General features: G+C 50.7%; 1 protein-coding gene across 6 annotated transcripts in view; it reads left to right on the top strand.

The window, feature by feature from the left end:
• The window catches only part of LOC142821583 (butyrophilin subfamily 1 member A1-like), a 130,012-nt gene that overhangs the window by 103,050 nt on the left and 12,583 nt on the right, over positions 1 to 14,379 (top strand). For 5 of the 6 annotated variants that reach the window (XM_089771128.1, XM_089771129.1, XM_089771127.1 and 2 more), the window contains exons 1-2: positions 3,483 to 3,599; positions 8,882 to 9,229. The exons of the other annotated variant lie outside the window; for it this stretch is intronic. In XM_089771128.1, coding sequence (XP_089627254.1) covers positions 3,500 to 3,599; positions 8,882 to 9,229 — 448 coding nt within the window. In that variant the 5' untranslated portion in view covers positions 3,483 to 3,499. Of the gene's footprint in view, positions 1 to 3,482; positions 3,600 to 8,881; positions 9,230 to 14,379 lie in introns of those variants that run through there. 6 annotated transcript variants of the gene reach the window in all.

Raw genomic sequence — 14,379 nt, 5'->3', positions numbered from 1 at the left:
CATTTCAACTACACAGCCATCTCTGGGCCTTCCTATCTCCTCTCAGAGACTCCCTAAATGGATAGTGGAATGTATAACATTGGCTTACTCGGCCTTTGGCAAAGATCAACCTCCACAACTCCAAGCGCACTCCACCAGAGCCACAGCTGCATCAACAGCACACATCTAGGGTATCCCCCTGGTAGATATTTGCAAATCATTCACCTGGTCATCCACCCATACTTTCACAACCCACTACGTGTTCGACACATACCCTTCTAGGGGAACCCTAGTCAGCCACTCCATCCTGATGGCTGTCTATACAGACACTATGCCCGCCGAAGCTGCCACCTCCAGCGGACACACTGCTTCATAGTGACCTAAGGCAGAGAACCTACGGGGACAGCCTGGAAGAAGAAGAGAGGGTTACTCACGGGGAGGATAAGAGTTTTGCGGGACCCAGGGCAGCACAATTTCGCGGGGCCCCCCCTTTGGAGAGAAAATAGGAAAGATTGAAGGCTATTTTCATGTTACATGTGAATTGGGTAAATTTGATAGAAACTTAATTTAGTTGGCTAATTTTTCATTTTAATTATATTGTAATTCATTCTTAAACAAAATTCTGCATTAATAATTAAACATTTTCATTCGTATTTAAGTCTGTTTTAGCTGTCTAGCTCTTTTGGCAGCCGGTGGGAAAAGGCTTCTTCCCAGCATCAGCCCCTTCTCCAGCCCCAGGCACTGGAGCAGCGAGGTGCCTGGGGAGAAGGGAAATCCTGACCCAGTTTAGAAGGGGCTGGCTCATGTGTCTGAGCCAGCAGCCTCTCAGGAGCCTGCAGAGCAGCTGGAGGAAAAGGAGATGGCACCTCAGGCTCCATGCAGGGTCAGAGGAGGGGCCATAGAGGCTGCCCCGACTGCCGAGAAAGGGAGCTTGGACACAGCAAACAAACCTGCCACTGTAGCCCCTACCCCCCGCCCCCAGGAGTGGCCCGAGCAGACCGCTTGTGGGCTGGCTCCCTTCTGGTTGGGGACAGCCCTGTGGCTCAGTCACCCTGTATCTGCACCAAGGCAGCTGTGTGGGCCCCCGGTGCCCGGCTGCTCTGGCGCATTGCTCTACGACTGGGTGCCGGGGGCAGGAATGGAACAGCCCCCGATGTCCAGCCCCCGCCCAGGCACAGACCAGCTAGTGTGGGGCTCACAGGGCTCCCCCACACCGAGACCACCCCTTCCCATGTTGGGGCAGAGGACTCTGGCTGCAGGATCCGGCGGCAGCTGGGGGGCAGGAGATGTGGGGTGGAGCGAGGCTAGGCACAGAGTCGCCCCCAGGGCCTGGCTGCAGAAGCTGCCGCTTTATTCTTTTTTACTCTTTCAAAGAGTTGGTCTCGTGTTTGGGTTTGCGGAGCTGGGGAAAGGTGCATCATGGTACCCACCCGCCAGCAGAGACCCCCCCCAGAGTGCCTGCGGGCCGGCCGGGCTGCTCTAGAGACAGAACTGCAGATGCTGGGGGGATGCTCTGTGGGACGGGGCCCTGAGAGCGCTGCCCACACGCTCAGACATCGCTCTGCCCGGGTCCCACCCACTCCCAGGATCTTGTGGCTTCCCTGTGAGGTGCGGGGCAGCGGCGCCCTCTAGTGGCTAAAGCTAGAAAGTGACCCCGCTGGCGCAGGGCCTATTAAAGCACGGGGCCCGGGGCAGCTGCCTCGCTCACCCTGCCTATATCCGCCGCTGGTTACTCACCCTCTGCAGTAACTGAAGTTCTTCAAGATGGGTGTCCCTGTGGGTACACCACCACTCACCCCTTCTCCTCTCTGCTTCAAGGCATCCTCTTGTGTATCTACCAGGGTAGAGAAGGAACTGAGGGGATTGGGGTTCACACATGCACATTACCTGCTAGCGTGTCAGGATTGCTGTGCATGCACAAACAGCCTAGCTAAAGCACTTCTAAACAAATCTTCTGGCCAGACACACTGGGGAGCCCAAACATCTATATGTCTACACTGCAGGCTTCTCATGCAAGAATTGTTTTGTGCAAGAGTTCTTGCGCAAAAAGTCTTGTGCAAGAGTGCGTCCACACTGCCATGTGCTTTTGCGATAGAGATGTGCTTTTGTGCAAGAGCGTCCATGGCAGTGTGGACACTCTCTTGCACAAGAAAACTCTGATGGCCTTTTTAGCCATAGGGGTTTCTTGCGCAAGAAACCCTTTTGCCCATCCACACTGCCTTCTTGCACAAGAGCTCTTGTTCAAGAGGGTTTATTCCTCATGGGGAAAGGAATAGCTCTTGTGCAAGATACCCTGTTTTCTGACGCTTTACTGTAAATTTACTTGCGCAAGAACGTGCGAGTAGTGTAGACGCTGCACAAGTTTTTGTGAAAGAACGACCGTTCTTGTGCAAAAAGCCTGCAGTGTAGACATAGCCCTAAGGTGGAGCAGCCAGAGGGAAACCCAGCTCAAATAACTTCATTTACTGCAGAGGGTGAGTAACCCTCTCTTCTTTCAGAGAGGATCCTTATCTCCAAACCATATTGAGGTGTGACAGGGAGGAACTGAAAAGAGAACAACATGCCAGTTATTTTTCTACATTTGCTTTCTATCTTGGAGAAGGAATCCAGAGAGACACATTTCACTTCAAAGAATAAATAGAATTTTGGCAGAAATATGGAAGGAAAGTCTTGCAATCAGGTTTTTTTTTTTTTTTTTGCTATTGCTTTGTAGATGATTCTGCCTCCAAAATATTCACTGACCATGAGAACTAGAGGAGAATGGATGAGGGTTTTAGAAAACCTTGCAACACTGGGGAGATCTCAAAACTGTTCCAAAGCTTATTTCTAAGACTCATCAGGTAGGTGAGATTCTGTTACTTGAATATTATCCCAACTGATCATTGATATCTCCTAATTAATATTTATTCCTTTGGTGATTTTTTTAACTGCAAAATAATCCAATTTAATCCTGGATAAATTTGTCTTACTCTGAATATAAACTTTGTATTTGAACTATGTATTCCAAATGACATATGAACTGCTTTCCCTCTCCTTTCACTGTACTACTTGGCTATTCTGGTTATTTGATTTAAGAGTCTATTTCTTTTCTCCTATATTTCTGTAATTCTTTCAACAGTAAAGCGGAAAAAGATATGGAACTTGCATACCACAAATTGTGTTTCTTTTTCTGACTTACCCTTGCAGTCTAGATGTAGCCACAGTGTTTGTCATTCACAAATATTTTTCTCCATTGATGGAATTATTATTAACCTTTAAATGATCTTCCTTCTTTTTCAAATGTGGAATTTGTAGGAATGGGACAAAATCAGACTTATAAAGGAAACACTTTCCATCTTAATGCAATGGCTGTTCTAACTCCATAATACAAGAGAGTTCACTTAACAATGTATTTATTCCTTTTTATTTACTGTGTTTCCTTTAATGTTTGCCTTTAAGGATCTAGTGTTAATTGGTGTTGATGCTCACTATGATGAGGTTTTTTCTTCTATCCTATTGTCTAGACCAGGCTGCAGTGAAAATGAAGATTCTCTCATTCAGCCACAGTTCCAGAGACAGTTCCCCTCTGACTGGTTTTATTGTTTTCTTCCTGATTTGTTATGTTTGGAAGATGGAATCAGGTAGGAATCCAGGCTGTGTCTCTAAAGTAACAACATACTTAACTCAGAGTCTATGGAACAACTCACAGTCTGTAAACTTAACCGCAGAGCAAGATTAGCACCTCTAATAGCTCATTGAAGATATTTAAGAGCAGGTTAGATAAACATCTATTAGGGATAAAATGAATGGAAATGCCTATCTCCCAGAACTGGAAGGGACCAGGTCATAAGAACATAAGAACATAAGAATGGCCGTACTGGGTCAGACCAAAGGTCCATCTAGCCCAGTATCCTGTCTGCCGACAGTGGCCAGCACCAGGTGCCCCAGAGAGGATGGACCGAAGACAATGATCAAGCGATTTGTCTCCTGCCATCCCTCTTCAGCCTCTGACAAACAGAGGCCAAGGACACCATTTTATCCCCTGGCTAATAGCCTTTTATGGACCTAACCTCCATGAATTTATCCAGCTTCTCTTTAAACTCTATTATAGTCCTAGCCTTCACAGCCTCCTCCGGCAAGGAGTTCCACAGGTTGACAACACGCTTGTGAAGAAGAACTTTCTTTTATTAGTTTTAAACCTGCTACCCATTAATTTCATTTGGTGTCCTCTAGTTCTTCTATTATGGGAACTAATAAATAACTTTTCTTTATCAGCCCTCTCCACACCACTCATGATTTTATAGACCTTGAGTCCAGTCCCTTGCCTTCACAACAGGACCAAGTACCATCCCTAGTAGATTTTGCCCCAGATCCCTAAATGGCCTCCTCAAGGATTGAGCTCATAATCCTGGGCTTAGCAGACCTATGCTCAAACCACTGAGTTATCCCTTCTCCTACCCCTCCCTCAATGTGGCCAGGAGAGGCAAAGAGCAGGGACCCAGCTGGGTGATTGGGGTGGGGAGGCAGAGCAGCCTTGGGGCTGGGCCCTTTCAGGCATCAGGGGGAGGAACCAGGGCTGGGGTGGCCTCAGAACCTCCCCGGTGGCAGGGGGATAGGAAGAGCTGCCAGGGTTTGAGCCTTGCACAAGAAAAGCCCTCTTGTGCAATGCTGTTATTCCTGAAAATAATCAGCGTAGCGGCATTGTGCAAGAGGGTTTTTCTTGCACAAGAAGGGGCAGTGTAGACAGCTCCTTCTTGCACAAGAGCCTCTTCCACAAATGGTGGCTCATTATATATGCAAATGAGGCATTCCACACTTAGTTTCATTTGCATAGCTCTGGCGCAAGGTTGTGCCAGTGTAGACATAGCCTTGGTGAGGCCCAGGGAAGGTGGACGCGTAGGGTATGTCTACACTACAGCATTATTTCAAAATATTTAATTTCGATATAACACGTCTACACACAAAATGCATTTCAAAATAGCTTTTTGCTATTTCGACAGCACGTCCACACCGCTTGGACACTGAATTGCATTTAAGGCCAGCCAGAACTAGTTCCAGAAGGGCATCAGGTCAGAAGTTACCTTGTGGCCAGGGCACCCTGGGAAGGGCTGGAGGCCCCCTATTTCAAAATAAGTGACTACATAGTGCTTATTTCAAAATAGCAATTTTGAAATTGGCGCTATTCCTCGTGGAATGAGGTTTACCAATTTCAAAATAAGCTCTCCACTATTTCGAATTAATTTCGAAATAGCAGTTGGCTTGTGTAGACAGCTGTTATTTCCAAATAACTTTTTCTGTGTAGACATACCCCTAGTGGGTGGGACTTTCCCATGGAGGGGAGTGAGGTGGCACTCCTCAACCTGTAGCTCCTTGGACCATATGGGTGGTGGGGGGGTGAGTTTGCTTTCTTCACTTTGCCCATGTGTGTCTTCTGAGCCAGTAGCCGGAGCTGGCTGCAGCCTCATGTGGCTGTGCGCCAACTGCAAGGTTTGAGCAGCAGCACGAGCTCCCTGCTGCATGACAGAGGAGGGGAGGCATGAGCTTGAGCCACGGACTACCTGGGAGGCAGCTGTGGACCATCGCACTTTGAGAACCATTGCCCGCCTAGGGCTTACTTATCTCCCTTTAACACTCTCCCCTGTTCTCCCTCTCCATGAATTGTGTTCACCAGTATCAAGTATCCAACAAAATTTTGCAAAGCTGAAGTTAGCATTTACTGTTGGAAAAAAAAGAATGTTATCATAGCCAAGATACACAAATTATTTGTCCTAGCACTGATTTGGATTCACCTTTATACATTCCTGGTTTGGAATAAGGTGGCTAAACAAAGGTGTAACCCTTCTGTCAGGTGGAGCCAGCAGCAGCCAGGGCTGGGTTCAATCTCCAGGGGTTCCTCTCCATCCATCCAACACAGAACTGGCTTGAGCTCCCACTCAGTAATTTGAAAAATTCACACAACACCCCTGGATGCCTTTGGGAGACAATACTTCCCTACTTGCATGCACAGTCTGAGTGCCGAAAAGAAACTTTTCATAAACAGGAGAGAAGTAACTTGGCACTAATTTGACAAAAACACCCCCGGGGTTCACAAACAAAAGCCATGACTCACAGTCCCTCCCCAAGTAGGCTGGGCAATGTCCTTTTCCTCTCAGATTCTTAAGTCCAGCAATGTAAATGTCCCCTTCACCTGCCCAGCTCTCCTCTGCACCCCACTCCCAGTTGCTGCCCTTGGCCAGGGCAGACCCAGAGTTCAGAGGTGCAGCCGCAGAGTCACTTCCCATCCTGAGTTGGGGGAGGTAAAGAGGCATCTCTCTCCCTCTGCTCTCACTCACCATCCACCTGCTCTCTGGAGCCACCCTGAGGGCAGCTCATGGCATCTCTCCACCTCTGCCCTGCTGGCTGTCAGTCACCATCCGCTGCCATCCACTTCTTGACTGTAACTGCTGCCCATTCATCTCAAGCAATTTCAGCTCCTGGTGATTTTAACTCTTAGCAAGCAAGGTAGAAGAAATAGAACTCAAACACAATTAACATAGGAAGAGAGGGACCTAATGATGCCTATTTAGCCAGGCTCTTTGAACAGACTGGAGGGAGGGGACGGGAGAGGGAAGGAAGAACAGGTTAAACCAGTCGAGACAAGGAAGCATATGTAGCCACTTGACAAAATAAACTTCCTGTGCCAGGGTGCAGTCACAGAAGACCTCTCAGGGGGTGCCTCCCAGGGTTGCTGACACAGCCACTGCCACTGGCCTTCCCATTCTCTGGGGTTCTCACTGCCCCGTTCTGCAGGGCCAGCTCTGTTCGTTTCCCCCAGCTGAGGCCCTGAGTTGAGATCCCTGTCCCCCCTCCAGAGAAGCAGTATAGACACTGACCCTCTTCGGGTCCAAGGAGAATGCTGTTGTGGGCCCAGCTTCCTGGGATACTCCCCTAATAGGATCAAAACCCCTCAATGAATTACCTGGGTAAGCTCCCTTTAGCAATGAAAGCGAGAATGTGCATACTGGCTGCCCCTCCAGATAACAATTATTTGCACTGGGTTTGATAGAAAATAAGTGATTTTAGTAAGTACAAGCAGGAGGATTTCAGTGGTAATAAGTGAGAACAGGCAGAGCAAAGAAGATTACAAATCAAAAGTAACAAAAACCGCTTGGCTAATTCTAACACTAAAATCCTCGGCACAAACTTTTCAAACTCTCCCTAAAACCTCTTTTCCAAATGCCCCTCCAAACCAGGGCTGTCTCGCCACTCTGAGGTCTTCAGCTCCTTCCTTCAGGTGTAGCCCAGCCAAAAGACAAGACCCCTGCTCTCCTATACTTTTTTCAAGAATTGAAAACCCTACCAACCACTGCTCAGACTTAAGGAAAAAAGAGATTGTTTAATAGTTGTTCATTGAGACATTGAGGATCGCACCCTCAATGTCTCTCATTCACACATTTAAAACCCTCAAAGAATTCCCCACTCCATGGCTACGTCTACACTGGCCCCTCTTCCAGAAGGGGCATGTAAATTTCACTAGTCGTCGTAGGGAAATCCGCGGGGGATTTAAATATCCCCCGCGGCATTTAAATAAAAATGTCCGCCGCTTTTTTCCGGCTTTTAAAAAAGCCGGAAAAGAGCGTCTAGACTGGCCCCGATCCTCCGGAAAAAGTGCCCTTTTCCGGAGGCTCTTATTCTTATTCTTTGAAGTAAGAATAAGAGCCTCCGGAAAAGGGCACTTTTTCCGGAGGATCGGGGCCAGTCTAAACGCTCTTTTCCGGCTTTTTTAAAAGCCGGAAAAAAGCGGCGGACATTTTTATTTAAATGCCGCGGGGGATATTTAAATCCCCCGTGGATTTCCCTACGACGACTAGTGAAATTTACATGCCCCTTCCGGAAGAGGGGCCAGTGTAGACGTAGCCCATATGTCTAATTTTACACACTAAAATGACACCTACATCAAAGTAAAATAAACAGAGCCAGCAGATTATGACTTGAAGACTCATAGGTTACATTAAATAATTTGCTCAAAGCACCTTTATATTATGTATATTCATGTCCATAAGTCCATTTCGTAATGCATGAGGGGGTCCATCACATTTCCCTCAACCTTCCCTGTCTCTCCTGATAGAGCTCTGAAAGTTGAGTCTCTGCTTAGCAGGGTCCTTTCTGTTAACTGTGAGCCCTTTCCTTTGGAACAGATTTAGCACAGTCCTACTTTTCTGTATCCCCACAAAATTACAAACATCAGTACACATATTTCAGCTAGCCCTGAACACAAACAGAGCTGGCTCTGGGTCATACATTAAGTTGATTCCAGTGAGCAAAATACTGCTCCATCTCTGACTATCTAACAATTTTAAGCAAAGCAGGAGCAAACTGTATTTACATAGACACACCCAGCAGTGCCACCACTCCGTTCTCTTTTCCCCTTCTGGAGGTATCTGCAGGCCTCCACCGCACATCTGCCACTGTTTCAAATTGCAGCCACAAAGTCTAGCCCCATGCTTCAAGCTGCAGCCTGTGAAGGCCACACTCTAGTTTGGGTAGATGCAAGGGGAACCCAGGCCTCCCCACTACTCTGATTCCTGACCCAGGGACCCTCTGGCAGTAGTCATCTCCTGTCCTTCTTCTCTCCCCTTGACTGCTCCTATCCCCTGGGCCACTTCCCTGTGCCCCTAGCGCCCTTGTGTCAAGGCTGGTTGCCTGATGGGTGTCAGGTAAGAGTTTCTTTCTCTGTTCCTTTGAGCCTGCCCAGCATTGTACTTCTCCTTTCCTGGGAGCCACTCCTGCACCCTCACTGGTCAGGCCCCCTCTGCTCACCTGAGCAGCTCCTTATAAAAGAGCTGCCCTAGCAAGCCGCCTTTTAATTGGTTCCTTATAAGCCCTTTCCTGATTCCCACTCTCCTCTGAGCTCCTTTTGTTGTTGTCCTGGTGCATTTTACAGCAAAGTTCATAGTGATTGGATCCCATAACCCTGTCACAGCCATCCTGGGTCAGGAAGTTGTGTTACCTTGTCACCTGTCCCCCCGGATGAGCGCTGCAAACATGGAGGTGAGATGGTTCCGATCTGAGTTTGCATCTATTGTGCATCTGTACTATGATGGGAAGGATCAGTACGACATGCAGATGTCAGAATATCAGGGAAGGACAGAGCTTATGAAAGCTGGACTCACAGAAGGAAATGTTCATCTGAGGATTCTCAATATCAGACGCTCTGATGAAGGACAATACCTCTGTTTTGTACAAGATGATACTGTTTATGAAGAAGCTGTATTGGAACTGCGAGTAGCAGGTCAGTGACTTGTGTCATCTTTGGCTTTGTGTATGGTCTGCATGTTATATTCTTTTCTATTACAACGACTGCGTCTTCTTGCTTGTGAAATATTTTTACAATAACACAATGTATCTAACTTTCAGCAAAAGGCCACTTTCATACTAGAAAAATATGCTGAAACTTTCCCAACATGTTATTAAAAACATTTTCAGCATGGTTTATTTCCTAAAATAAATTCTTGACCGACTCCCAAAGGAGTCTTTAGTAAGCTCGTCAGTGTTCCTGCAGAAATATTGTGCAGCTCCCGTTCGGGCAAAAGCCCTCTTGCGCAAATCATTTGCGCAAGAGGGCCAGTGTAAACAGCACAGTACTGTTTTCCACAAAAAATCCCCGATCGCGAAAATGGCAATCGGGGCTTTTTTGCGGAAAACTGAGTCTAGATTGGCCATGGATGCTTTTCCGCAAAAAGTGCTTTTGCGGAAAAGCGTCCTGCCAATCTAGATGTGATTTTTCCAAAAATGCTTTTAACGGAAAACTTTTCCATTAAAAGCATTTCCGGAAAATCATGCCAGTGTAGATGTAGCCTTAGGGTAAGTTTGCAATACATTTTAGTGTATTAGAACTAGCTATGCATTGTCTATCATTTTAATGCTGTAGTTTACTTTGCTCTGTCTGTTTTTACTTGCAACCATTTAAACACTACTGCTTGCACTTAACAAAACACTTTTGTTTACTATTTAGCCCAGGGTAAATTATTGTTACCTGGGAGGAACAATTAGTGTGTACATTCTCCCTTTCATTGATAAAGGGGGCTTACCTGAACAACCATTCATTACGCAAAACTTTTACACCCAAAGAGATGGATTTATTTGGGATTTTGATCCCATTTTGGGGTTGGTTTCCTGAGTGCTGTGCCCTAAAACAGCATTCTCCCAGAGCTGAAGTTGTTGAATGTCTGCATTGCTCTTTGGAGGGGGGAAGGGCAGTTACTTCAGCTCTGCTTTGTCTGTGGGAGACCAGAGAATCTGGCCCAAAAGGACAGGGTGGTGGAGAGCTCCAGGGTATGTCTACACTGCAATGCTATTTTGGGATACTTCCAGCATCTCGAAATAGCTACCCCATGACTTTTGAACACGTCCGCTATTTAAAAATACAGCAGATGCGCTATTTTGCCATCCCTGTAAACCTCATTCTATGAGGAGTAAAGGATGGCTCAAAATAGTGCTTTATTTCGAAATTTGGCACTGTTTAGACAGCGCCAAATTTCCAAGCTTATATTGAGTTTTGGGTGCTGTGTAGATGCACTGCCAGGGAGCAAGACAGTGAGTGTCAGTAGCATAATCAGCATACCAGGAAACAGTCCAAAGTTGTCTTCTGTAACTGCATCCTGTCACACCAGTATCATATTACTGTTGTGAATATACAGTGCAGAGTGTCACAGTGAGAAGCAAAAATTATCTTTGCCACTCTTAGACAAAAACAGCAGTTCTTCCTTCCCCCCTCACTCCTCCTCTGTTCTTAAACCTGTTTCGTCATTTTTATATGTGTTCACTTTTTTTTATTGTATCACTTTGGTATATATGGTCATGCCAATTTTCTTCCACTTATTGATCTGAGGAAGTGGGTCTGGCCCACGAAAGCTCATCATATATATAATATCCCAGTGTCTGTGAGGGTATATCTACACTACCATCCTAGTTCGAACTAGGGTGGTTAATGTAGTCATACGAAATTGCAAATGAAGCCCGGGATTTGAATTTCCCAGGCTTCATTTGCATGTTGCCGGGCGCCGCCATTTTTAAATGTCCGCTAGTTCGGACTCCGTGCCCGCGGCTACACGCGGCATGAACTAGGTAGTTCGGAATAGTACTCCTCATGGAGAAGACCGATGTGGAGGAAAGACCTGAAAATCCCGCCTTATGACGGGCTAATTGGCTAGTCACCTAATAAACCATTTTGTTAGTCTTTAAAGTGCTGCATAGTCCTGTCTTTTGTTCCTTGTTGTTTGACACTAATACCATGAAGCCAATTGGATTTTTAAATTAATATCTATCTAACGCACTTGTAATCAGATTTTCAAACATTCAGGGTATGTCTACACTAGAAAGTTAGTTCGAACTAACGTCCGTTAGTTCGAACTAACTTTCCTAGGCGCTACACTAGCGCTCCGTTAGTTCGAACTTAATTCGAACTAACGGAGCACTTAGTTCGAACTAGGTAAACCTCATTTTACGAGGACTAACGCCTAGTTCGAAATAGCTAGTTCGAACTAAGGGCTGTGTAGCCCTTTAGTTCGAACTAGTGGGAGGCTAAGGCTTCCCAGGTTTCCCTGGTGGCCACTCTGGCCAACACCAGGGAAACTCTATTGCCCCCCTCCCGGCCCCGGAGCCCTTAAAGGGCCATGGGCTGGCTACTCACTTTGTGCCAGTTGCAAGGCTGCAAGCACCCGTGCCTGCACAGCCTGCACCTGCCACACCATGAGCCAGCCATCCGAGGGCTCCCAGCCCTCCACTGCTCCCCACGACCAGCCTGGCGGCTCCCGGGAGCCTGCCCGGGGGCGCAAAAGGCGGGCGCCCGCCTGGTCAAGTGCGGAGATCGTGGACCTCATCGAGGTTTGGGGGGAAGCCTCCAATGTCCACGATCTCCGCACTAGCCACCGGAACGCGGCCGTCTACGGACGCATGGCTGCCAGCCTGGCCGCCAGGGGCCACCAGCGCAGCCGGGAGCAGGTGCGCTGCAAGATTAAAGACTTGCGGCAGTCCTACTCCCGGGCCTGCCTGCCAGGGGCTGACCCGGAGGCCTGCCCCCACTTCCATGCCCTGGACCGCATCCTGGGGCCTCATGCCGTCCCTGCCCCCCGGGACGTGATTGACCCCGGGGCAGAGGGACCGCTCCTGGAGACGGAGGAGGAGGAGGAGGGCTCTGAGAGCCAGGAGCCTGCCGCCAGCCTTCCCAGGACCCGGGACCCCCGAGGCACCCCACAGAGCCGCTCGCCTGCATCATCAGAGGCCGGGGAGGTGTCCACCTGTGAGTACCCTCGTGTTCCCCTTATGTGTACGGGGGGCTGGGGCGAGAGGGAGCCCCGGGACCGTGCGCCTGGGCCTTGCCCACCACGGAGCAGCAGCTGGGGATCCTGCAGGGGCCCTGGCCTTGCAGAGGGGAGCTGGGTTTCACACACCTGGGCCCCTGGGGTAATTGACCGCTGGTCTTCTTGCACCACAGCTGCAGCACCGGGGCCTGCAGGGCGCACCACACCACCTGCAGCAGCTGCCCGCGCCCGGGCAAGCAGGACAGCCAGGAACCAGGAGGACTACCAGAGGCGGCATCTCCGGTTCCTGGACCGACAGCTCCGTCTCCAGGACCACTGGGTCCAGGAGGACCTCAGGCTGCGCCAGAGGAGTCTGGAGGCCCTGGAGGAGCAGGGCCGTGCCCTGCGAGGCCACCTCCAGAGCCTGCTGGACCGCTTTCCATTTCCTCCTCCCCCTGCTCCCCCTCTTGCTCCCCCTCTTGCTCCCCCTTTTGCTCCCCCTCTTTCTCCCCCTCTTGCTCCCCCTCTTTCTCCCCCTTTTGCTCCCCCTCTTTCTCCCCCTCTTGCTCCCCCTGCTCCTCCTGCTTCCGCTCCTGCTTCCTCCACACCCCCTGTCCTCTCTGCCCCCCCCTCCACAACCATTCCCCACCGACGCCCCCGGACCCGCAGTGTGGCGAGACGGGAGAGGCAGCCGGACTCCCACCCCTGAGCTTTCCTTTCCCTTCCTCCCTTCCCTCCCCTCCCCTTCCAGCTCCCTCGTCCCAGGTTTCCCCCTCCCTTCTCCCACCTTCATTCCTCCCTCCCCCACCCCAGTTCTGTGAAATAAACAGACGTTTTTGTTGGAAAAACAGGTGTCTTTATTTGACAGTAGGTAGGGAGGGGAAAGGGGAAGGGGGGGGTAGGGTGGAAGAAGGCCCCGGTGGGGCATGCAGGGAGAGGTCAGTCCTCCTCCTCCTCCACCAGGAAGCTCTCCCGCAGGGCTTCCCGGATCCGGATGGCCCCCCGCTGGGCTTCCCGGACAGCGGCGGTGCGGGGCTGACCGTAGTGTCCAGCCATGCGGTCAGCCTCAGCCATCCAGGCTGGCAGGAAAGCCTCCCCCTTCCGCTCACACAAATTGTGGAGCACACAACATGCCGCCACCACGGGAGGGATGTGCTCGGCCAGGTCCAGACGGGTGAGGAGGCATCGAAAGCGGGCTTTCAGTCGCCCGAAGGCCCCCTCCACCACGATGCGGGCCCTGCTCAGCCTGTTATTGAAGGCCTGGCGGGAGGGATTGAGGTGCCCCGTGTAGGGCTTCATGAGCCACGGCTGCAGTGGGTAGGCGGCATCCCCCACCAGGCAGACGGGCATGTCCACGTCCCCGACCCTGATGTGGCGGTCGGGGAAGAAGGTCCCGTCCTGCAGCCGCTGGCACACGGAGGAGTTCCGGTACACCCGTGCGTCGTGTGCTTTGCCGGACCAGCCCACATTTATGTCCGTGAACTGTCCCCGGTGGTCACACACGGCCTGCAGGATGACGGAGAAGTACCCCTTGCGGTTCACGTACCGGGACGCCTGGTGTTCCGGGGCACGGATGGGGATGTGCGTCCCGTCGATGGCCCCCCCGCAGTTGGGGAAGCCGAGGGCGCCGAATCCCCGGATGACGGCATCCGGGTCGGCGAGGCGGACCACCCTGCGGAGCAGCACCCGGTTGATGGCCTTGACCACCTGCGGAGAGAGACACAGCAAAGCGTCAATCAGTGGGGCGCCCGGGTGGCTGGGAGCGTGCGTGCCCTGGCAGTGCCCCGCGCCCCACTCCCGGAAGCAACCCCCCTGGCGCCGTGTAGTACGGCCGGGACAGCCCGACCCCTCCGGGCTTTCGCCTCCTCCCGCCCCCCCCTTTGTCCCTGGGGCGGCCCATCCCCTCCTCGCAGCCCCCCTCCCCCCCGGCTCGGTGGCCGACGAGCACCGTACCTGCATGAGCACTGCTCCGACAGTGGATCTCCCCACGCCGAACTGGTTCCCGACGGATCGGTAGCTGTCCGGCGTGGAGAGCTTCCAGAGGGCGATGGCCACCCGCTTCTGGAGGGGGATGGCGGGCCTCATGCAAGTGTCCCTTCTTTGCAGGGCAGGGGCGAGCCACTCGCAGAGCTCCAGGAAG

The sequence above is a fragment of the Pelodiscus sinensis genome, chromosome 19 (assembly GCF_052426305.1).
Source record: "Pelodiscus sinensis isolate ZL-2025 chromosome 19, ASM5242630v1, whole genome shotgun sequence".
Taxonomy (NCBI): Eukaryota; Metazoa; Chordata; order Testudines; family Trionychidae; genus Pelodiscus; species Pelodiscus sinensis.
Note: the sequence above shows the minus strand (reverse complement) of the source record. Positions and strands in the feature narration are given on the sequence as shown.